At 42.4% G+C, this 24,790-nt stretch overlaps 1 protein-coding gene across 6 annotated transcripts in view; it reads right to left on the bottom strand.

Annotated features, from left to right (window-relative positions):
- Nucleotides 1-24,790, bottom strand: part of VIT (vitrin) — a 56,143-nt gene that overhangs the window by 17,194 nt on the left and 14,159 nt on the right. The window contains exons 3-13 of one of the 6 annotated variants that reach the window (XM_036379982.2): nt 23,525-23,590; nt 22,398-22,554; nt 20,423-20,556; nt 15,784-15,861; nt 12,445-12,525; nt 10,493-10,693; nt 9,934-9,984; nt 5,159-5,197; nt 5,001-5,057; nt 4,335-4,397; nt 187-234 (exon numbers count right to left, since the gene is read on the bottom strand). In XM_036379982.2, the coding sequence (XP_036235875.1) occupies nt 187-234; nt 4,335-4,397; nt 5,001-5,057; nt 5,159-5,197; nt 9,934-9,984; nt 10,493-10,693; nt 12,445-12,525; nt 15,784-15,861; nt 20,423-20,556; nt 22,398-22,554; nt 23,525-23,590 (975 nt within the window). The remainder of the gene's footprint in view (nt 1-186; nt 235-4,334; nt 4,398-5,000; nt 5,058-5,158; nt 5,198-9,933; nt 9,985-10,492; nt 10,694-12,444; nt 12,526-15,783; nt 15,862-20,422; nt 20,557-22,397; nt 22,555-23,524; nt 23,591-24,790) is intronic. The other 5 variants (XM_054514301.1, XM_036379984.2, XM_036379983.2 and 2 more) reach the window with 5 other exon arrangements.

Raw genomic sequence — 24,790 nt, 5'->3', positions numbered from 1 at the left:
AAGCACAGAATAATCTGCTAAGATGTAAACAACATCCCTTATTTACAATTTAAAATGCTGTAATTACTTCTTAAAACGAGATTGTTATCTCCAGTGTCGTGGGCCTGATGAATAGATTTAGCTTTACCCATGTGTGATGGAAACCACTTATTCCCAGACTAGTTACTAGATGCTTTAAATATTTACCTGTGTCAAAAAGGCTCAGTCCAGGTTTCCATGAGTCTATTTCCATTGCTTTCACACATGAAAGAGAAAAAAAAACTTTTACTGCTAGTAGTGCAAATACTAGAGATCACACAGCTCTGAATCAATGTCGAGAGGTCAGTTTAGACAATTATTAAATACTTAAATTAACAACTGAGGAGCTGAGGAAATCAGTAAACCTGGGAGCTTTTACATGCACATTTCAAGCCATAATTAGGAGCCTTGTATCACTGCCCTCAGAGCACTAACCTTTTTTAAGGTTTTAAATACACCTCACTAGATCTGTTTTGATCTTGTTCCTCTAAATTGCATTGATACTGAGGCAGAGACCGCAGTATATTTTTTTTGTTAAAGTCGTTTTTCACAGATTTTCACTGAAAATCTGTGAGGACCTCTCACCTACAGGTTTCCCTATCCCTTCAGCCCACCAAAACACAAAGAAATTGTCTAAAAATTGCTTTCCACTTATTAGGAATAGATAACTTCATCAAAATTGCTGCCCTTATAAATAAACCCCAAAATGTCTTTGTTTTTGGAACCTGCTGACAGATGTTCCCAAAAGTGATGTTTTGCTCTGGGTTGCAGCCAGATGAATGCCCTTGCATCTGACTAGGACAGAAACAGTTCCTGGGAATCCCAGGAAGCAAAGATTTAACTCTATTGAAGACTCAATAAGCTGCACAGAGCTGGTATGCCCTTGACCGGAGCCAGTGGGTGAACTGCAATATAGGCTTCAACAAAGTTGTGCAGGAGCTTGCCAGTGTCCTCCAGCCTAGAGAGCAGTGAGCTTGTCCTTAGAATGCCTTTCCCATGAGGAGCTGTCAGCTTCTCTTTGGGAGGAAGACTTGTTGGATGAGTCTGATAGCTGAATAAGGTGTGTGGTCTCCCTTAGGGTAGGAATTACACTGCTAGGGTAATTTCCCTCCTTATGCTGAGCACTACTTAAACACCCCATGAAGGATCTAAAAACTGAGGACAACAAAGGGCTAAGTCAATCATGAAGCACACAGAAGATTTTTTGTGATTTTGCTTAGGAGCAGAAATCGGGTAAAGGAAAGGCAGGCCTGGGTAATGGGAAAAGAAACAAGAGGAAAACCAGGAGGGATATTCTTATATTCTGGCAGTGTTGTTTGCCAGTTTTATACATCCTTCAGCAGAGCCATGAGCAAACAGCACCAACAGGAGCTAGGGGTGATGGTTGCAGAGCACGGGACCCTACCACAGAGAAGGGCTGATGCTCATTTGTTATCAAAGTGGCCAACATGTCTCCTGAATGCTGTCACTGAGAAGAACAAATGTCAATGAAACCAGTTTGTGAGTAGATAGTCTCCAAAGGTGTGCTTCCCCCTCCCAGGCTGGAGGAGCACCCAGTGACTGGGGGAAGGAAGATTCATATGAGGCTGCTTTTCATCCTGACCAGCTGAAAAGAAAAAGCAGACAAAGAGCAAATTATGAAGAAGACCCTGCACTTCTTGAGTCTTCTGTAGAAATATGGTGCTCTGTGAGCTGCAGTGGCAAACCTGTTTAAAGCAGTAGGAACTGTACGGCAAATGGGACCAGCTGAGGAGCTGCACAAAGATTTGCCCTCTTTTCTCTTCTTCATATGTAGGGATGTGAGCTGAAGGATCAGAACAATGGAATGTGGTCATCTCACGTGTCACAGGTTTGTTTCTGCTGCCACCTCATTGTCAGGGAGCACCCTCAGAAACCAGGCTTCTTTAACATCTGAAAAGCAGATGCTTTTCAGATAGACAGGCAGATGCTGAAAAAGACTGATTTCTATCAGTAGGAGCAATGGTGAGGTTTTTCTAGATTTACAATTAACAACTTCTTCAGCTCAGATGTCCACAGGTACTCTAGTCTGTCCAAATCCCTGTGGGTAGCTGTCTGATATTTCTTCAACCAGTCTTCTCAGTTCACCCATTTAGAACTTTCTGTGGCAGTTTACTATCCTAATGACTAAGATAAGTACCAATAACACAAGATAAGTACCAAGGATTGGGAGTAGCTGGCTGCAAATATGCAGAACATCCAGCCTTTTGAGAGACCTGTTTATCTGGGATAAAGCTCTATTTCTTGCATATTGTCCTAGACACATAATGAAGAAAGCTGTCCATGAAATATATATCTGAAAGTGAAATTATTATTTTTATAACTAGGGCTCGCTTGAAGATGCCTATTAAAAAAAAGGGTTGATTTTTAGGATACTCCAAGACTGATCTCCTTAAAAAAAAGAAAGGCACCACCAAAACTTTTCTGTATAATTGCCTTGAAAAACATTCTTGAAAACTCAAGACTAAGTGAGTATGGGATTTCAAGGGAGTTAATGTGCATTGTACAAGTAACTGCTGTGTTGGGGAAGGCAGTTTCCTAGCATGCTTTCTCTGGCAGCCTGAGCTGATGAGAGGAAGTCCCTCAACATCATGGCCAAGCTCTCAGAATTGATCTCTGCTGTTTGCACATTCTTGGTGGGATCAAGAAGATCAACCTGCCTTTCCAAGAAAGCAAGGACTTGTTCAGGAATTTTCCTTTGATTGTTAGAAAAGTTTGCTGCTAGAAAGCAACACATCTGAGGTGCCACATTCTAGACTGAAAAAAGGATCAGGACTTTCTGGGAATACAGCAAATATGTGTTTGTATTTTTTTTCCTTCTTGTTCTGTGGTAAAGAAAGCAGAATAATTTATGATGGAAAATTTGAGCCTTTTAATCACTTTAAGGTGACCTTAATGTGCCTTAAGCAATTAGGTGGGGTCAAATACTGACTTTGATTTAAGTAAGACTCAGCAGTATTCTCCTGTTTTTCTGGCAAAGATTTGGCTAGCCTGAGAGTTAGCCAGCACATCATTTGGTATGGACAAAAAGGTATGAAAAAGACAAGCACAGATGGAAAACAGAAAGAAGAGAAAGAGATTGAAATGAAAGGAGTAGAAAAGTGAGGGAATAAAGTACGTCTTAGGACAAGTGCATTTTAAATATGCTGCAACCAGGCCAACTACAAATTGTCATTTTGACCAGGAGACTGCTGGGTGAGATTACCTGGCTGGAATCATTTGGAAAAATAATAACATATCCTGCATAATAACATCCTCTAACCTCAATGTGAATGACCACTTGGCTCTTCCCTGCCACAGTACTCCTCCTGTGATTCCCAGTTCTCACCAAAGCCCTCGGGGCCCAGGGACATCTTCATCTGCTGCAGTCTCTCCCTCCCAGTGGGTTTGGCTGCCCATGCCAGAGGTCAGCACTGGTACAGGGCAGCACTTGCCTTGGCCAGGGCTGTGTGTGAGAAAGGGCTGTGGGAAGCATCCATGGAACAGCACAGAGGTGCACACCCTCTCCTTTGCTCCTTGTACCTGTGCCAATTTTAGTGCCATGCTATCTCAACTCAGACCTTGCCTCCCTTACCTGGTGCCCTGCCTCAGCTGGTCAGACCTGCTCCATGGCTGGGGACTTGCCTGGCAGCCTGGGCTGTTGGGTCATCCTGGGAACCACCCCTGGACCTGATCTGCTGCTCTTGTGGGGCTTTGTGCAGCCCTGCATGCCTTGCTGCAACCCAGCTCCCATCCTGCACCCCACCCTGGCTGCTCCCAGACAAAATCTGTCTCTGAGAAACTCTGCTGTCCTTCATGGGAGAGTTAGTGTTGGGTGTGTGCTGAGAGCTCTGGAGCCCCTGGGAGGTTGTTGTAAAGTGCCTGCTCACTGAGCTGCTTGCTGGGGAAGGGTCAATTGCCCTTCCAGGAAGAGAGAACAGTACAGGTGATGTTTCAACTCTCAGCCTCTAATTTCACTGTCAGCCTAGAGGTTTCTGGGAACTGCAGGAACAATCTCTATTGAAGACCTGAAAAGCTGCACAGAGCTGGTTGTTTGTTTCCTGTTTTGACTAACAAATAAGAAAAATTGAAAACAATTTGCAGATGTTGATTCTCACGGCCTGAAACACCAGGTCACCTGTGACTGAGCTTTGCTTTGCCTTTCCCTTTCAGGAAGCTGCTAGTTGGTGTTCAGCGCATGAGTCTTGCCCTGGTCCTCCTCCAGGATGCAGGAAAACAACGTGCAGTACAAGTGCTAATTTGTGGTTGCTAAAACTGTTAAAGAGAGTGGAAAACCTGCTGCTAGCAGTCTTGCTCACCCAGGTGGACTGGAGAGCTGGCAGCCCTCTGGAAGGTGGCAACAGGCTCTTGGTGCTGAGCACCTGTGTGATGGGACAAAGAGGCAAGAGGTTAAATGGATGCCAGTGGGAGAGGAGAGAGAAGCATCATCACAGGGGATGCAGTGGCCCCACATTGTCCTTCTGCACATTTTCAAACCATACAGAAAAGGAAGATGGAAACTATGAATTAATGTAAAAGGGCTGAAAGAGGCTGGCAAGAGAGTTTAAGTGTTAGTAGGTGCTGCACAGTGCAGCTATTGGCTGGTCCTCTGGAGCAACTGGCAGTGGGTCCTGGGATGCTGACAGTGCTTGGGGCCTGTGAGCTGGGTCAGGCCTTAATCCTGCACACTTACACACACACAACACTCTCCTCTCATTTTGCAACAGCAAATGTTATAAAAGCCCTCTATAAGTTATTTTAGACTACTTTTTTGAGAACAATTCCATGTTTAATCAATCTTGTTTGCTTTTTTCCTTTAAAGTTACACTATTGTCACACAACGACCACTGTGATATCTCCTCTCACTGCGGCCTGCTATGAACATGGTTAGGAGGGAAAAACAGTGAGTTACTGCATGACTTGGAATATGTAAGTGCTAAAAATATCTGTGGGGAGGAAATAGAAGAGGATTGTAATGCCTTTACCTGTATTGTGTAGTAAAATATTCCTGTTACTTGCAGAGGTGGAAGTGCCCCTGAATGCTTTGAAAATATTATATTGGTTAGCACATGGAACTTAAATACAAGGTTTTCTAGTACTTGAGCAGTACAAATCTACTGGTTGTTGTTAAATTTAAACATACCTGTATTCTGTCCTCTTCCTTGTGCAGCCTGAACCTGTCCTAAGTAGACATCAAAGTGGGAAAGTGTGATTTATTACACCATGTTTGGTTCAGCACTACTGCTACCTAGCTTTTTCACTGAGTCTCACTTCATAGCTCTCAGAATTAAAGGTTCACATATAGAGTTGTCATTAATAGACTTTCTTAGGTATATTTTGAGCCTCCTTAAAAAAGGACTGTCTTGCTCTGTCTGTCATACAGATCTGTCTGTTCCCTTTAGTTATGGATATTACTTCTACAAGTCTCTGGTCTGCATTTAAAAGATCTGCAGTTATCTCTGTGATTTGCTCTCCTTTGTAATTTTCTTTCTCCCGCTCCCACTGGTGATCTGTGTTTATCTCTATTTCAGTACCATCCAATTGTCCTGGTTGTGTGAGGAAGGTTTTAACCCCAAAACCACCCCCCAGACCAGATAGTAGCCTTTCTGCAGAGATTAAGTGGATATGAGCAAGCAGGCAGACCGTAAGTAATGAGACAATGGGAAAATAATGTGGGAGAATTCGTGTGTCTGACATGTCTTCTCCACAAAGGGTTTTTTTAAAGGTGATTGGGTTATTAAATTCCCATTGTTCAAAAATACTAAAGGCTCAAATCATTTGCAGATGAAAACCATGTCTTTAGTCATGCCGTTCATTTCATTAATTATTCTTAAGAACCCTGTTAACAAACTTATCCTTTAACAAGCCCTTATTCATTAGTTTTCCCAGAAAGATTAATTTGAAAGCCTGATGAAATCAGTGGGAATGTTCTACTGGACTCTGTGAACACTGGCAGGGGCCTGGGAGGTTATTTTATCAATAAGATGTCATCAATGAGACCATTTTGAATGGTTGTCTCAGAAAACAGGAATTGCTGCTCCTTGGGAGCTCGACATTGCAAAATTAGGTGACAGTGAGCAGCTTGTGTTTGACCCAAACTTGAACCTTCCAGGCCACTAGAAGCCATTTGATGGGATTTCTAGGAGCTGTCCTGAGAGACCTTGTAAACTCCAGATGCCAAAGAGATCCTGTTATGGAAGTAATGGGCTCATCTGCCAAAACTGGCAAGGCTTTTAAACTCTAAGCTTGTAAGGCTCCATATGGGCCACAGCTACACCAGGCTGACTATTCAGATTTCAGAGGGGAAAATCTGTGTGTGCAGCAGTCAGTGTTGTATGGGATAGTGCAGGGCAGGCTTTGCACACAGGAGATCAGTATGTGCCAAAGTGGTGGTAGAAAATTAACTCTGGGTCTCAGAGCTGCCCTTGTCTCATGTTTGCCATGACTGAGCCGCAGTGTATATCTAACACTCTTTACAAGGTCAGAGGAAACAGAGTACAAGAGGGTAAAGGAGAGATTACCTCAGTATCCAAGTATTTTATGCCACTTTTAAATTTTAATTTGATGTTAGCAATGTGGATTTCTCTCTATGCACCTTTTGACTGTGCTGGGCCACAGAGCTGATCCCTCCTGTACCTCCAAAGGCACATTACCCCATCCCTGCAGTGAACTGCTTCCTGCCATGCTTCTGTTGGCTGGGGCAAGCATGGTGGTGGTAGAGGAGGAAAAGTTGGAATTGCACTTCCAGGTTGCAAGGCTTGTTCTTCCTTCAAATCTGAGATGCCAGTGAGGCTGTGGCATGGGAATATGTGTTCATTAGAACAGAGCTCTGTGCAAGCTGGAGGCCAAGAAGGACTAGGAGAAGTCTGTAACAAACTGGGGATGGACAGTCTCAGGCAAATTCAAGAACCATGTCAAAAATCAAAGTAGTGAAGAAGAGAAATCTTGGTTGGCAAGTTCTGTGGTGAGCAAGGAGGCATGGAGGCAGAAAATGATGAGAACAGTGGTTTAAGTGCAGGTTAGAGTGAACCTTTTGAATAATGAGAACTGATTTGACAAGAAAAGGAGCTACTCTGTGCACAAAATATGCTTGGCCATCTGCACCTTGGTCAGCACCCTTGATAGGTTAAGTAGTCAGGGATAACTTGGGCAGAAAGGCAGCATCCAAAAATAAACACCAGCTGTTCTCCCTGGTGCCGGGATGGAATGTTTGTCCAGTGCTTCCTGAAGGCATGAGCCCTACTGGTGTTCCTGCTGGAGAACAGCTTCCAGTGCCCTCTCCAGCACTTACACTACCACTGTCTCATGTCCTTTCAATACTTTTCTCTTTACTGCCCTATTAACTCACAGCTGGGAATGAAATCTGTGTAGTGCACCATGGTAGGCAGTGCCCAGCTTGGAGTCCCTGTTTGAAAATGGAAAATAGATGCAGCCATTGACCCCACCTGGACACAGAGGGCAGGAAAGCACCTCACCTGACAATGCCCAGGAAATTGCTGCCTGATGCTTACTTGCAAGCTCAGTGCTTCGACATGGCACCAAGGATCATGACACGATTTAAGAGGTTCATGACACGATTTAAGATTGCAGTGTTCACAGAAGCACTGGATTTAGACCCAAGCCTCATCTAGGGTCCAATCTGCTGTGCAAGAGAGGATTGCTTGAAGAGCTGGGATGGGAGAGAACAAGTGAGCCTGTGGCCCTTGGGAGTGTGCTGGGTTAGCTGCTGTTGGACAGAGGCAGAAGCCCTGGTAGGGCAGGCAGGAACCAGCTGTCATAGGGCACACTAGTCACATCAGTGTTTTTTCATTTAGCAGTTTTGGCACATCAAATCTTTGAAGCAGAGGTCTGGCAATGGAGCAGAATCTCCATTATTTTTTATGTTACTCTGTCTTTGACAAGCAGAAGATAAAGGGGAAAGAACAGCAAGAACTAGGGCAGCAGTTTTGCCCCTGCTCTCATGCTCTAATCTAAATCTCATGCTCTAAAAATCCTGCTTTTCTTTTGCTCCTGTGAACTATTGCCAGTGCCAGTGGCTGGAAATGGAAAGGGTGTGTTCATTCTGACTGTGCTCTGTTTCATAGCTGTTGACTTTTGAGGTGTCTTTTGCAGGCAAACTACCAATGCACAGAGAGAGCTAGATCTGTGAGTCTCTGTGAGGCAGGATGGACAGGAGAACATCTGATTCTGTTCAGTCAAGCCAAACTCTGGTTAATATCAACAATCAGAAACTCTGGCCTGAATAATAGCAGTGGGTGCTAAAGGCTCCTCAGACAGAGAAAACTGCTTTTTGGTGGTCATGTCATCAAAACTGTATTTGTACGTTCTATATTTTTTAATTTATCCAGCTCTTGTCTTTTGGAATCAGGAATATCAGGTACTGACATGCTGGACATAATCCTAGAAATGAAGTCTGTGAAATCAGAAGTGGGTCTCTACCACTCCAGCTCACAGTAACCCGTTCTTAGCTGTGATCACTTTAATATTTTGGGAATTAATTTATGCTTAGAACTTTAGTAAAGAAAATTGTGAAGAAAGATGGATCCAAATTACAATTAGGTGACCACTGAAAACATTGGAAAATTAGTGAAGATTTTGTTTTGGGGTCATTGATTGGTTTTTAGGTTTTGTTTTGTTTGGAGTTTGTTTTCAATTTTTTTACTAAATTACTTGTCTTATTAAAGCAAATACAACCTTCCCACTGATTTCAGTGTTGCCAAAACTTTACTCTCAACACACATATCTTCCTGACTGGGGAACCTCAAACAGGGTTTCCTAATTGCTAGTAAAGACAATAAAGGCCTCCTCTGTGCTCAGCCTGTGGGAATAGGAAATAGAAAAGAAAGCAACAAGCAGAACCAAGTTAGCAGGCACATTAGGTACTGAATGATGCAGATTTCTACAGAATTTAAACACTTTTGAATAGTGTGTTCACTTCTGTAAATCCTGCCATGCACATACCTACCTGCACATTTGACTTGATAAGATTAACCCCTCCAGCCCCTGCCTTTATTCTGCACTCACAACTAAATTTTACTTAATTGTGCTTCCCTTCAAGACCTGAATTACCCAAAAGATACTTGTCCTGCCATGTTCTTGGCTGTGGATTACTTGGCACTGGGGATGACTGCAGTAATGTGAGAGGAAAGCTGAGTTGAAAGCACTCAGAAATAGCTTTGGAGCATGAAAGCTAATGATAGCCCAGCTCCCTTTTCACTCAAAAGCAATCATATCCCCATGCTCAGAACCTTTCAAACAGTTGAAAATATTCTCCTTTTCTTGACTGCACAGCTGAGCAATTTCACAGTGTATGGAAAACACCTCTATATACTTGCATTGCAGGCTGTGGGCTGGACTGGGAGCAGGCTCCTGGACTGAGATGCAGAGCTCTGAGCAGCTGCCATTCTGCTGTCAATAACAAGTGGCAGGCCAGGAATAACATCACATGTATGCCAGGCTCAGGGCCACAGCCTGGGGTTTTTGAGAGAAGAGTGCTTTAACGTATGTCAGCATTTCAGAGCTTTCAGCCCTAAGCTTAGGTGGCTCTGCAGCCCTCTGCATTGTGTATTCTACAGCTAAACCAAGCCTCCCTTTGAAAGAGTATGACAGAAGGAAGTAATAGAGAAGGAAGCAATAGGAAAATATGATTCAAACAGCAAAATCATTGTCTCAAGTTTTGCAAACCCCAGCTTTTGTCACAGCTGAAATGGGCAGATACTCACTAGAAACACCTCCTCAGAACTGTGGGTGATCAGCATCTTTGACATTCAGGACAAGCATCTGTGTTTTCAGTTTAAATCTAGGCTTGGATTCAGTCATTGAGTTTGCTGAGGCTTGAAAGTTTATTGAATCATTGTTGCCCTAAAACCCACTGTGCTGCATGCCTTGTGGCTTACTTACTTACTTCACCATACTTACTTGCTGCTGCAGCTACCACAGATGCATATGCTGGGTGGACACTGCTAGAACCTAAAAATAAGAGATTTTAATTTTCAGCTATTGAAGCAAATCCCCACAATGCTAATGAATAACAATAAATGAAGAAGGAAAGATTAAGGAAAATCAAGTGTGCAAAAAAAAAGGATGAGAATTCCTTCACAGTGTTTTAATCTCAAAAATTCAAAAGCTGTTACAAAAAATATATTGCACCTTTAATCTATTGAAAGTTATCACAAAATTAATTCTAAAATGAGTCTTCACCTATCTGTTGATCTCTCAGTCTAGATGTGAGAATCAAAGAACTATTTATTGACTTCTATATCTGAAAATCATCACAGCATTTGCGAATGGAGAGCTTACTCTCACATGAATTGGTCTGCTGGACTTAATTTTTTTTTCCACTCCTAGTATTTCTCCATTGAATTACTGAACTCATGATCCTCTAAATCATGGTATATCCAGCTGTATATCTTGTTCCTTAAACTTTAGGAGAGCTGTCAGTCTGGAGGAAAGCAATGCAAACATCCATGCTACTGACCCATATCTCTGCCCCTGTGCAGTCCAGGTCTGGCCTTGGCTGGAGCTGCTGTGGTTCTGGGTGCTGCAGGTGTTGTGGTTGGCTGTGGCACTGTGGTGGAAGGCTCTGTCGTTGTGGTGGTCGGTGTGGGGGTTGTGGTGGCCATTTCTGTGGCTGGGGTCGGCTCCGGAGTTGTCTGATGCTCTTTGCGGGCTGTGTCCCCTGTAGGAACATTGACATGTCACTGTGGCTGGATGTGTGACATGGATGGAAGTGGCAGCAGCTGCAGCACTCCATGCTTAAGGCAACCCAGAAACTGGCATTCTCTTCAGGATGCCTACAAGCACCCTCATCTGTGGAGCCATTAGTGCCTTCATTGTGGATGTGTAGTGCAGGTGCCTGTGTGACACTCTGCTCTCAGAGGGTGCTGACAGCAGCCTGTTGCAGCATTAATCCTCCCCCTACACTTTTCTGCTTTGGCCAGGAACACTCATCAAACTGACAGATGTCTCAGACCTATGAAATGGTTCAACCAGCCAGTTGCAGATTCTGTTTTGGCATCATCCTTTCTCAGTGTAATTAAGCACTTAGAAGGTCCATATAAATGGAAATCAGCTGGCATCTGGTAGTAAAGATGGCCAATCTGAGTCATAGACCAGAAAAAAAATTGCAGCACTGAAATGTTTTTGACAGAAAGACAACTTTTAGATAAAGATGATTTGGGGGAGAGGGTCAGAGCCAGAACAGGGAACGTCAGGGCTTTGGCTGAGGAGAGTGGGGGAGATCACCACCTGGAAGGTGCCAATCTCATCTAAGATTGACTCATCTCACAGTTGCTACTACTTTTAAAATGTATCATCTGTTGTGAGAACAGTGACAATTCTAGTGGCAAAATATACATCCTAAATATCCTTATAAAAATAGTCAACAAGCTTAGATTCTTCCAAGTCATTTTCTCAAAAAAGGTTCTTCACTATTTTCTTTTCCAGCTAGCTACAAGAAACTGCCCTAAAATATATTCCATGTTAACCTTGGTCTTGTTCCTTTCCTCTCTGCTGATAGCCCTGGGATGGCCTGGGACAGGTGTTTACATTGAAATGGAATGGTGCACACTCCATTCACTGCTGCACAACATAAGCTTGTGTTCTCTTGCTATTTCTGGATGTTCTCCTCTTGGAAGGCATCGTTGTGAAACTGTCTGGTGGATTAATTATCACCTAATGCTAGGCAGTGAAAAACTCAGATCTCAGACAGTTTTAATGGAATAATACTGAAAGAGGGCTCAGAAGAAAAACAAAACAACTCAGCTGAAAAAATCAGCATGAATGGCTCTTTTTGGGCTGAACAGTGCACTGCTCCATGAAACTGTGCTAAAAGAAAGAAAACAGAGGGCACAGTGAGTCTTCCCCTGTGATCCTGTGCTACTGGAGTTGGGAGCAGGCACACTGGCCAGCTTTATACCCCAGCCTGTGAGGAGCTAGGAAGCTGGAAGCTAACAGTATTATCAGAAAAGCTGAGGAAGCAGCATAGTAAGAGCAAAGAAAAGCTGTTGCCTTGGTGCATGTTGGCTGGGTTTCTCGTGGATCCTTTAACACAAGAGGAAGCTGTTCCCAGTGCTCCTGCAGGCAGGGTACCCATCTCTTTCACTGTATCTTCAAAGGGTTTGCAGGGCACGTGCCCTGCATAGGAGATTGCCAAGAACCATAATGCAAGATTTTCAAGTTCACAAAACCTGAACTCATCCAAAGCACAGGCAGAAATTCAACTCTGTGAGTGCCCTCTTCTCTGAATTAGCAGAAGCCCTTCAAGCTCCATTTCAGTTTGGTTTGGTGGGAAAGGGGCTGTGGAGAGGAGGTTTGATGGGGGAGGTAAAGCTGTCTGTGTAACCAGTGTCAGAATGCTCCCTCTAAGCACCTGCAGGCAGATTGGGTGGGTTGGGTACTGTAAAGAGCACCAAGATCCCCAGCCCTTACCTTGATCTGATGTTTTTTCTGATGTGTTAGCAGTGTCTGCACTCTTCATACCTTTTAGGTCTTGCTCTGGTTTTTTGGGCTCTGAAGCAAAATTGAGTACATTAGAAAAGGCAGCTGTGTAAAGAAAATTATTTCAAGTCTCCCATTTAGAGATTATCAGTCCCCAAAGGAAGGCATCCTGCCACATGCCATTAGGAAGGTTTGGCAGTCCAATCAGAGCTTTATTACCTACTGGGAAAGAGTGATGACTAGGGAGTAGTCATCCCCTATCTTTCATGCCAAACTTTGGCATTCTTGCAGCCCAAAACCTCCTGTCAGTATTCACAGAATTTCTGAAGTGAGCAAGAAGTATGGGGGTTTGCCACCAACAAGCCAATACTCATAAGATTTAATGCATGATATTTTTTTTCCTCTGAGCAGTAGCATGTTCTGAGAACCAGGGTCATGATGTGTGTACATTGTTTGGGAAATACTTGCTAATGTGCAATCTTTCAGTCACTAATTCATGTTCAGATGTATTTCTTTCTTGCCTGACATTCTGAGATCATTATGGGGCCAAATCCTGAATGCCATGGACTGGCTTAGAAGGAAAAGGGAGATTTTTTTTTTTGTTCTTTTTTTATTTCTAAGACCTAGAGACACCAAAATACTTTGAATACTCATTTTAGTTTATTTACTACTTCGTCACAAAATAATCTGCTTCTGCTTTTTTGCACTGGAGAATTTTCTTCTTCCCTTTTTTGTTGTTGTTGTTGTTGTTTTGTTTTGTTTTGTTATTCTCTAGCTCTTTTGGCAGCATCAAACTGTTAGAGAATTTACTGCAGTGTTAATGTTTTCCTAAAATTTTGTACTGTTTTTTCTAAACATCTTTTAATAGTTTTGAGCAGCTGTGAAGAGTTACAATTTTGGGAAGGCTGTGCCCAGAATTTGAGAAGCACTGTAACCACCAGGAGCATTTAAAGAAATGTCAGGGACTGTGAATCTCTGGCATCTCTGGGATGAGGACTAAAATTGCATCTCTGACAGCTGATCAGGTATGAAGCTGGATTTTTTGTTAATCTGACAGCAGTGAGTGTAATACTCAAAGAACTGCTTTTGCCTCCTACAGATAATGGATTTAAGTATCAAAGTGAACAGTGCGGTCTCTGTAATTAAATTAAAATAAAAAAGTAGCATTTTTTAATATTAAAAAGTAAGTAGGAAATTCTCTTTCACAAAATGGCCCTGGCTGCATATTACAGAGACTTTTATCTTAAAGACAAGCTGTTTGTAACAGAGAACAGCTGAGATGGTTGAGCTGAGGTGGCAGATCTAAGGAGGGCTGATAGGGCCAAGGAGGGCCTGAGGAAGATAGATTGTGAACAATGGATCTCTATGCTACCTGTGGGACAAGGATGGGCAAAATCAGGCAGTGACATTGGGTTTGATAGAACAGTTGCTTGCTCTTCTGATAATCCTGGCCTTTCTCTGCATGAATGTACTGTCTGTGTTGTTAGAATCCTGGCATTTCATTCACACTATTTCATTCAGGAACAAAGTGAAGACTTGTGTCTTTGCTTTGCTGCAGGAAAAAGCTCCTGGTATTTTGTGTGACAGAACCCTGACTGATGATGTTCCCCATTTCTACACTGATTCTTACATTACATGGCTTTTGGCACTGGTGGAAGAGACCATTCTTTCAGCCTGCTAAGCTCAGTCCTGGCTGTGATTGTCTCTGGTCTGCTCTGAAATGTTTGGGCTGATATTTCAGGTGTGGCTACAGTTGGGAATAATGAGCTGTGATTTAAGGAACATTTCTCAGAAAAAGTCAAGATTCCCAAGGTATTGCCCTCCCTTCTAGCAGAGCATAATGTTTGGGTCAAGTAATTTCTGCATATGTGGTCAAGAAATATATAAATCTGTACATGTTTGATTGCAAATGCAAAGGTATTACAAATTAAAGGCATGGAATTCAGCTGCACATATTTGGTCTGAACAACTACAGCTTTGAGATTTAAATTTGCTTTTGTTTAAGTGAAAATATAAAGATGAAGGGCAATGAAGCTGGTGAAGGGGCTGGAGCACAAGTCTTACTAGGAGCAGCTGAGGGAACTCAGTTGTTCTAGCCTGGAAAAAAAATCCCAAGGCTCAGAGGGGACTTAATTGCTCCCTACAAGTACCTGAAAGGAGGTTGTAGGTAGGGGATGGGGCAGTTAAGAGGAAGTGGCTTCAGGTTGCGCCAAAGGAGGTTTAGACTGGATATTAGAAAGAATTTCTTCACAGAAAGTGTTGCCAAGCTTTGGAGCAGGCTTTCCAGGGAAGTGATGAAGTTACCATCCCTGGAAATATTTGAAAGACATGAAAATGTGGCACTTAAGGACATGGTTATGATGGACTTGGCAGTGCTGAGTTGTACTTGATGACCCTTTCTGACCATAATGATTCTATGATTCTGTGAGAAAAGAGCTCTGTACTTTTCTTCCAAGGACCAAACAATAACCTACAGGAGAAGAAGAGGTCTCCAAGTAACCTCTCTGTAGCTTGGATGAATGCACCCAATCCCAGGCATTTGAGTTCATGGAGAAGATACAGCACATTTCCTTATAGCACAGCTCACTGTGGATATGCCCAAGAAGGCTCAGGCTCAGCAATCAGCAAAAGGACTGTGTAAGGGAAGTGCACTGTAGTATGGGACATTATTTTCTTTTTGTTTGCATCCCCAAGGGAGAGTCTGAGCCTTACATAGCTGTAACAGGGAGAAAAACCAAGTGTCATTTCAGTAACAGAGGTAATCCATGTGCACAAGAATGTCAGCTACCAGTGTGAAACTTGATCAAAGACCTCTTCAAACAACTAAATTATTTAAACTGAGTTGAGTCTTACAGAGTAGGATGCTGACTAAAATGATTATACAGCGTGTTTCTTTTTTGTGGCATTCTTAGTTAAGCTGCTGTGCAGTACCATCTCTTTCATTTGTATTATATTACTATTTAATATTATACTCTCAGCACTGAGTATCCCAAGAGATAACATGAGTAGCATTAGGAGAAAACAACATGTGTAACCTCAAATGCTTGCATATAACCAGCACACCATCATATTCAGAAACAGATCTAAAGCAAGGGGGAAACTATTTGGAACCAGAAGTCTGTGGAACATGGTGTGACCAAAAAATAGAAATTGTCTGAGATGATTTCCGTATGCTTAAGAAAAAAAAAATACCATGAATGATTTGGATGACATACTAATGGATGCATGAACTTCTGCCTCTGAATAGTTATGTCTTTGTATTATACAACTGAGAAGTTATGACGGATAGTTGTGAATGGATGTAAGGAATAGTCAGTCACAAATACTTGCCTGATTTAACAGCTGTACTTTTTGAAGAAGAATATTCAAGGGTCGATGGATATGTCACACCTTTTCTTGGCTTGCCCTCTACAAAAAATATATATTAGAAGGCATCACAAAATATTCTGTTTTCTTCATAAATTTCTCATCTAACATAAGCATTCAGAATCAGATCCCTCTTCTTTACTGCCCAATTCATTTTCATAAAGATTTCTTTCATCTGATGGTAGAATGTCAAAACCATACCACTAAAAATATTGGTGTTTAAATCCAGAATCATAAAAAAGGAGTTAGAAACCATGAAAACACAGTACTGGGGAGGATTTGCAGAGGCCAGTTAGTTCATTCCTTTGCTCTCAAATGATATTAAGCACAAGGGGACCATTCCTGAAAGACATCTGTACAACTTTTAATTAAACCCACAGCTTCCCTAGGCAGCCTTCTCCAATGCCTGACTATGCAGTTGACTTGGAAAGCATATTTGATGTGGGATTCATTTCATCACGCACACAGCATTCTTCTCTGACCTCACTTCTGCAAGATGCCATTTCTGGCAACAGTCTTTTGCAGTAATAACAGTGAGAGAAGGCTGTGCTTGTGTGTGGGAACATATGGTACCTATATTTAGATCTAAAATGAGAGTCCTGTCTTGAAACAATGAAGTATGTTTCCCAGTTAAGCTTTAAACCACAAATCTCTTTTGTGCCAGAGCAGACGCCATCTCTGTTAGCACTTGTGCCCATGCAATTCCATTTCTTGGGACAGTTTTTACAGTCACATACATCACTGAATGAGAAGTGTTGCAGAAAAGCCCAGCAGGGAATACTGCTTTGGCCTCTAGGAGCTGAGGGATGTAGGTGTTCCGGACCCTGGTGACTGTCTACGAGATGCTGTGCTGTGTCATGTGTCTGGACCACCTCTGGTGAGACCTGCCTCCTTCTCCTGATGATCTCTCCTCTATTCCTTTGGGGGATTCTTTCAGGAGGTACATATGGCTCTGCAAGCATGTCAGTTGTCATCCTGGGTAATTCATACAGAGACCAACAGCACCGAACAGAATGAATTCCTACAGACTGAGCCACTTCTGGGGACTGGGGACTGTTTCTCCTGTGATGGTGATGCCTGAAGTTTTTAGGTTTTATATTTTTCAGATCCGGTATTGAATTAATGTATAACTCTGAACTCCATATAGATCATCAGTAAGCTCCCTTCACATTTTTGTCCGGTAAAACAATCCTTCCATGCCTCAGACCCCAAAAAGTATAAACAAAAAGTGAATCAGGGGAGGAAACAAACCCAGGGAATATGACTTCATTACCTGAAGCTATAATTGGACAATTAACCTCTGATATGCAAATAGACCAAACTTATATCTGTCTTAGAAACTGGGGAATGTCATCCATCTGGCGTGTAGCCTCTGTGAGGCTTTTGCCCAAGGTGTATCTATTGAAGGCCTTTAATAAACACCTACTTTATTCTCTTAACTCTGTCTAGCCTCTAGGTGGCCACTCCAAGGCATCAATGGCACACAAAGAAAAGTACATGCTAGAGGAACTCTAATGAGCAGGGAAGTCCATGGAGCTGGAGAGTCCCTGTCTTTTGTCCACTTTCATGTCTCTATCTCCTTTGTTTTGCTCCTCTTTGAAATTTCAGATGTCATTACAAAACCACAGATAAAGAAGTTAGAGTTACTAATGACGAAAAAAGCCATTCCATTTCTCATTTACAGTGATGTAAGCTGAGAGCAGCTCCACTAAATTCAACACTGATCCACCAGAGACCAGAGCTGGTAAGTTAGCATGAGTGGACAAACTGGAAAGAGCTTCCTTCTGGGCTTCTCTCTCAGAAGCTGGTTGAAGTGAAGGGCAGCAGGTTTTCACATCCACTTCCCTCTGAGTTAAAACTGGGATCAAGAGCCAAGAAAGACTAGGGAGATCTGCTAATTTATTAGAAAGACAGAAAAATTACAGGATCATAGACAATTTTGGAATGCTTTCCTTTATCCCAAACAGAGAATGAGCTTTCAGTATGAGCAGTTAATGCATGGATGCAACAATAGCATGATAATCTGATCTTAATTTGGTATATTTCTGTGCTAAACTGATTTCTAATGCAAACCTGGAGGGTGGGGAGGCTGGATTCTGGGATTTTTGATTGACAGCAATTTGCATCCCATTTGTGACTAAGAGGTAGGCCTGATGCCTGACCTGAATGTGGCCCTGCTCTCTGGGGCAATGCTAAGATGTCTTTTTCACTGTTGGGAAAAAGTTACATCTAGGTTGGAGTTTGCTTAATATACTTAAAAATGTGTTTTCATGTGGGCTGAAAATGTGATGAAAACATCAGCTGTGGCCATTGAAATACAAGTGTTTTCATGTTTTCATGTGATGAAAACATCAGCTGTGGCCATTGAAATGCAAGCTATGGCATGGTGGCTGCTATAGTGCAGTGGCTGTTCACCCTCTCACACTTATTTGTGGCTAGCAAACCCAGAAGTTCAGGATTATTTTCTTAACCCACTAGCTGCAAAACTCCCACTAAACTGAATGGAATCATTCAGCTGGGTGCCAAGGCATTTCAGTGCTTGAAAGTGAACACCAAAGGGTTTGCATACCTCCTGGTGTGCTGGCTGCAGAGGACAGACCTCCTCCACTGCCCCCAAATCATGCCACTTTATTCCCTGGGTCCCCCAAAGATTCCTCTTCCGTGCTCTTTCGTGTGGATGTTCATTCACAATTTAAACATCACAAACTAGGTGACAATATCCTAACTAGGAATAAGCTGTTGGCACATTTCCAGGGTGCAGTACTGCACATAGGTCTGCTCTGATGAAAGAGAATTCAGCTGGAGAATAGGGGACTCAGATCTAAAGCTGTCCTGAAATTAATGCCTTAGGTGACTTTATATTTTTATTGGGCAATGCTTTATGCAGCTCTGGCTTCTTATGACTCATAATCATAAAAAATCCATCCCCAACTCCTCTTTTTCTGAGAAGATCTGTATGCATTCAGCCTCAGGCTGCTGAGATGAGTAGCACAGCCTCCCTGGTTTTAGTAGTCTAAATTTCTCTAAAATTCTAAATTTCTCACATTTTCTGTAGGCATAGTGGAAGTTTTCTTCCTGTTCCTATATAAAATACAGAATGTACGTTATATGATATGTGAGATTTACATTTGAGCTAGTTTATAAATTAAGAGTTCTACTGTCATGAATGAGAGCACTCAGTGTGCATAGAATTAAGTGCACAAGGCACAAATCTCATCCTGCCTACACATACCCAGGTTTCTCATAATCTCCTTTGATATGCTCTTGTAACTTTCTCTTGTATCTTCTTTTATAGTGTCTCATTAATTAAGAATAAAGACTTATTATCATAAATAAAAAATTCCTACAGTTTCATGGAAGAATTTCTACAGTTTTACGGGATGACAAGTGAGCAGCTGCTGAGGTAAAAAAAAAAAAATCCTATTTCCCACTTATGTGCCAGAATTACAATGTGCTGTTTGTTGGAGAAAAAAACTGTAACAAGTACAAGTAGCAATTCAGCTATTCCAGGAAATTCCTACTCATCCAAAATAAATCCTTCTCATAATATTGTATACCCATGGCAGACTACTGTAAAAAAGTGCATCCAAATACATGAATGCAAAATTAAGATGACAGTTTGTTTTGGTCAGTTTCTGAGACCTCTTTTGCTGTCTACAGATTTTCACATGAAAAGGACATTATTTTTAGTAGCTGTTCAGTTGCTTGAGCTGTTGATTTTTCCAGGAATGATGTAGTTAACTAACATCAATTGGTTGTACCTGTCTTAAACCTCCAAAAGTGCAGACCAGCAAGAGCTGGCCCAATGTATCAAGAAGTTAGATTTAGAATTTTTATGGAAAGCAAGGTCAAGCAAACCCTCTTTCACAAAGGTAGAGTGAGTGCAAGTAGGTTTAAGATAATCTGAAGCTGGTGTAAAGGGGATCTAATTTGCAAAAAAAAAAACTTTTAAAATCTGTGAATTTTGTTGGTAAATGCAAGTGAGCTCCTGTATATACTATGGGGAGGAAAAAGGAATGAGAATTAAAGCAAGATGGATTTACCTTCACTGATTAGATATCAAAACTATCTGGCTAACAGAGGTGGAGAGAGTTCTTGACATACTTGGGATGCACCAGTCAAATTGCTTCATATGGGGTTTGCATACATACAGCAGGGCTATATGGGATTTGACATAAGTCTGAAGTCATTTCAGGAGATACAAATTCAGGTTCAGGCTGAGGATGTTTCAAATGGCCAAAAGGCCTTTCAGTTCCCTCAGCAGCACTGCTTTCCAGGGTGAAGAGCAGGAGACTTTATGCATCAATAGCTGGAGTTAAGGTGCCTTCCAAGGCTCAGTCCAGAGCAGCCATCACCTCCTGCAGTGGGCTCAGACCTGGGCTGGGCTGAGCACACCCCTGGCAGGGTGCAGGTCTCCTTGCAGGCTACAGGGGAAGCCCAGGACGAGAAGTGTCTCAAATGCACGATTCCTGCCAAAGATGGGGTTGGGCCTGTGGTGATTAACCAGGTGTGTAAAACGAGAGGCTGCCTCCCCCCCTGCCCACTGCTGCTCAGCACTCAGTGGTGGGGAGCAGGAGGGCAGTGCCCCAGCCCAGAACTGTACCTGACACCAGGAAGGATTCCCTCCAGCGCGGCAGCGACAGGGACCGGACACCATTGGAGAAGCTCCCGCGGTAACCAGAGTGCCCAGCGACTTTCTGGACAAGAACCTTCCCACCTGTGTTGTCAATTATACCACTGCAAGGAGGAAACAAAGCGTCTGAGGGGAGAAACGCCACAAAAACCTTTCTACAGTGCAAGAGGTATGAAGTGATTCCTTTCACCTTGAAACCAGGGGTGGTGGTGGGCACTGGGATGTCACTACTAAGCCTGCTGCTGAGAAATATTTGTGCTCCTTCCACATAAAGAAGAGCAGTTTGTTGCAAAGTGCTGTCAGGATCTGTTTGCTCTTCCCACTGATCTGCTGGTCCTCTGTTTAAGCTTGACCTAGTTGCACACAAGGAAAAGCTACTGCCTTCTTTACAATTCCTGCAAGCTTGATTGAATGACTCAAGATACAAGCAGAGGTTCTCAAAGGAGCTTTCAAGCCAAACACGTGACAAAATGTGTTTTCTTTGACTCTCAGTATGTGTTTTCTGCAAAAGTCCAAGCACGTTTCTGACCCCAGCCTGGAGTAAACTGGACACAATATTTGTGGAAACTGTAGAAAACCGGGCAGACTCCAGGTGTGGTGCACATCAAATGGTGTTTAACACACACTGTAACATGTACTTCCAGACAAACAGAAATCCTGCAGTGTATGCAGCCTGCTCTGGCATCACCAGGACAGCAGGTCAACTGGGAACCAGCTGCAACTGCAGGGGAGTTGTAGGGCTGGCAGTAATGAGCAGGCAGGAAAATAAGTACTGGGCAGCAAACAGGATTGAAGAGTGTGTTAGAAGTGTACTTTGCTGTGGTAATTGTGAGAAGCTGCTGTTGAAATAAATGTATGGAGAAGAAATTCACTGTCTGTGGAATTGCAAGCTAACAAAGCCTAAGCCAGCTGTCAAATAAGAAAAAGTGAAGTCCTCACTGTAACAATACAGCCAGCCGGGCTGCAGGGAGATTGCAGTATTGCTACCAGTATTTCTTAACTTCCCTTTGGGACTAATTCTGCACGCAGAGAGACAATTCCCACTGCGCACCAGTACGTGAGGGAGGAACTGGCGGCTGGAAAGCCGTCCCCTGGCAGTCATGCCCGCAGCGAGGGCAGAGCTGCAGCCAGGAGGTGGCAGCGCTGTGCACACACAGCTCCTCAGCCTAGGCTAGGGGGGGAAGTCCCAAAGCCTTGACTATCCCACTTTGCCCGAGATCCCAGGCATTTCACAGAATCGGAAGCACAGCATAGCTCAAATAACTCCAAACTAAGTCAATCAGTCAATCAGCCTGCATCCTTTTTGGCTGGATGCATCCTGCCTGTTCATCCCAGGTCCAGCTGCAGTGTGTTTTGGTTGTGCAGTTATTCTCCGTTAGAATTTTATGCACATTTTTGCACGGCTAATAAAACTCTGAAAAACTTTTGCTCCAAAATTTATGTTACTAATTTCTTTGTGCAGTGTCCTTTTATGTAGCAGGAAAGCACATTACTCAGTCTTTGAAGTCAAGGACAATTAAATTCAAACCCAGAGAACCAAGCCAATCCCAGAAGTATGTGAGTTATATGTATTCATCACTGGTGATATGCCTATTTTTTTCTGAAGATTTATTAGTTGTAGCAGCTCCATCTCTATCTTCCACTTGAATAATAATAGTACAATAGTAATTTGTTATGCATGAATGAGAGATCTGGAAATCTCAAGACACTTCTCCAAAGGTTGAGAAACTTCTTCAAACACAACTAATTTCTATAGGACTATGGGATTGACAGCACTTTGTAAGAATAGATCCATGCCATCGCACATGGAATTTCTCTCAGGTTTTCTACAGCAGCCTGCAATCAAACCTACAAGTGGGAACTGTAAAGAATTTGAAAAGTCAGAATCTCCCTGCACTGAAATGACAATTTTGTCTGAGTGCCTCACTCATTTCAACTCACCCACCTGTGAATTGCAGCATTGCAGACACTGGAGAAAGAAGCATAAATGTCTGTGCCATAAACACGGTGTTTTACATCCTGACATCCCGGAGGGCATTTTGCAATGAATTCTGGATTGATTATCTTCCCCGCCTTGACATCACAATCAATCTGGGGTACATCTGTGAGTGCAAAATCTTGGTCAAGTCAGACTGAATGCTTTCATAGCTGAGATATCTTGTCATGAAACAGTAAGTAACTGAGTGACAGGGATGCCCTCCTCCCAAGCCTTCATATCAACGGTTTTGGGATACAAGACATCTGTGTCTTCTCCATCTACAACATAACACATTAATAACCCCTATACCAAGGGACGTGGCAGTAACTAAGGACGGAGTAAAGAGGCCTGTGGGTATTTCTGACCTTCAGTGTTTGCTTCTCTGAAGGAAATATCTGTTATGACACTTGGCTGGAGAGAGAAGGAAGTGTAGTCACCCAGCCTGTGGTTAACACGTGGGAAAGAGGGGGTGGGGATGCTTCCCAAGCCTCCCACTGTGCTCATGTAGCTCCATTCCATCTTTATGTCAGGCTGAAGTCACAGCCCATTATCTTGCCCTTAATTTTTAAAACTTTCTGCTGGGTACAATTTACTTTGAACAAGGGATTTAAGTGTGTGTTTACAACCTCGCAGCAGGCTTGTTTGTCAGCTACATGAGCAAAATAATCTGTGGACAGAACTGCTCCTGCAGCAGAATAGCTGAAAGTTAAACATGCTAGTGCACAGAGATGCACCACTTGTCTCACACCAATCAGCTACTTGTGCTTTGTGTTACAGCTGGTCCATTTCACATATTTATTTCTCTCTCTCTCTGTGAAAACCTTAGTACTTGCTTTGATCCTTGTGTGGTACCTAATGACCTATGAAGACACATTTTAGCAGTGAATTACAAAATTTTCCCTTTATAAATGTTAAGTGGCAAACACGATAGTCAATAATTTGTTTTCCATTAAAGATTCTTTTAGCTAATATATAATGTCATTGACTCTAGACAATCGTGGAAAATTTCCAGAATATAATCTCACTTTGCACCATTCTTATGCACTGGACATGTCTGCTGTAAAACAGCCAAAAATTCTACTGAGACCACTTACATAGCTTAGCCTTTTTTGTCTTCTTTGTGGCTTCCTTTGCTGTGTATGTACATGTAAGAAACACACCTAGAACAAATAAACATAGTATCAGGAAAAAGATGGACTATCAACGTCAGTCACCACAAGCTCCTCTGCATAAGATTTTGCAAATTTGAATCAACAGGGTGAAAACGTAAAATAGGAATATTTTCAGCCATGTTTAGGTTTCTACTTGGTGGTTAACTTTGCAGTCAAGATGTCATCTGCTGTGGGGAAGTTCTCTGAAGGGGAACAGTTCACACATTCATTCTATGCAACTCACTATCTAAAGATGCCATGGAGTCCATGTGGTCCAGAAAACCACAAAAATATTTCCACAGGCAGTGGGAACTCTTTGTAATTGGTGCAATATGGATGCTAATGAAACAATGTGTTCTGTGCATAAAGCAACTGGGACTTTTGGGAGCCAAAAATTCTTTTTAATAACCATTTGGGAAGGTTTTTCTGTTATTTTGTGTTGTGACATTTCACTCACTGGTGGCAGCAGGTGAGGGATACTGGGCAGCATTACAGACTGTGTGAGGTTCTTGGGTGGCATGTCCCAGCAAGAGCACCCATTTTCTTCAGTAAGCAGGTTTATGATTTGAAAAGTGTAAAATATGCTGTTAATTAAAAGACACATCCCAATATATGCCTGTAGTTTACCATGTTATGTTTACTTGCTAAGTGATGACATATAAAATCTCTTTATTCTCTGTGCTTATCTTATAAGCATTGTATTATGGGAAATTGATAACTTCATTACAAATAGCTTGACTTTCCTATTCACCTTTCCCTTCTCTGAGCTTTCAGAGGGAATTGAAACTCTCCGTGATGTGTCAGCTGATCCTTTTATCCTGTGTTAAACTAATCTTACTAGAATATGCAACAGAAGTCATTTCTTTCTTTTATGCCCTTCTCCCCCTAGACTTATTGCAGAGAGTTTGTAGACTTAATCACACCTAGAACTTGCTCAAAAGCTAAAGCAGCCTCACACTGTCCGAAGTGACAGTGCAGAGGGGCAGTATTTGGGCCTTTTGTCACTGGTGCAGTTGTGTAACCATGGCAAGATTGTAGTTAGTTAAAAAAAAGGAATGCATGAGTGGAAAATAAAGTGCAATATCTCAACTACTTGGAATGTTGCAGCACAATCTAATGTGGGGAAAGTAATCTGGTAATTTATGTAGAAGAACTACATAGATTGCTGTAATGTGAACTAAGAACAACTGTCCTGACAGACTTGAGGAT

Source organism: Molothrus ater, chromosome 3, assembly GCF_012460135.2.
Source record: "Molothrus ater isolate BHLD 08-10-18 breed brown headed cowbird chromosome 3, BPBGC_Mater_1.1, whole genome shotgun sequence".
Taxonomy (NCBI): domain Eukaryota; kingdom Metazoa; phylum Chordata; class Aves; order Passeriformes; family Icteridae; genus Molothrus; species Molothrus ater.
Note: the sequence above shows the minus strand (reverse complement) of the source record. Positions and strands in the feature narration are given on the sequence as shown.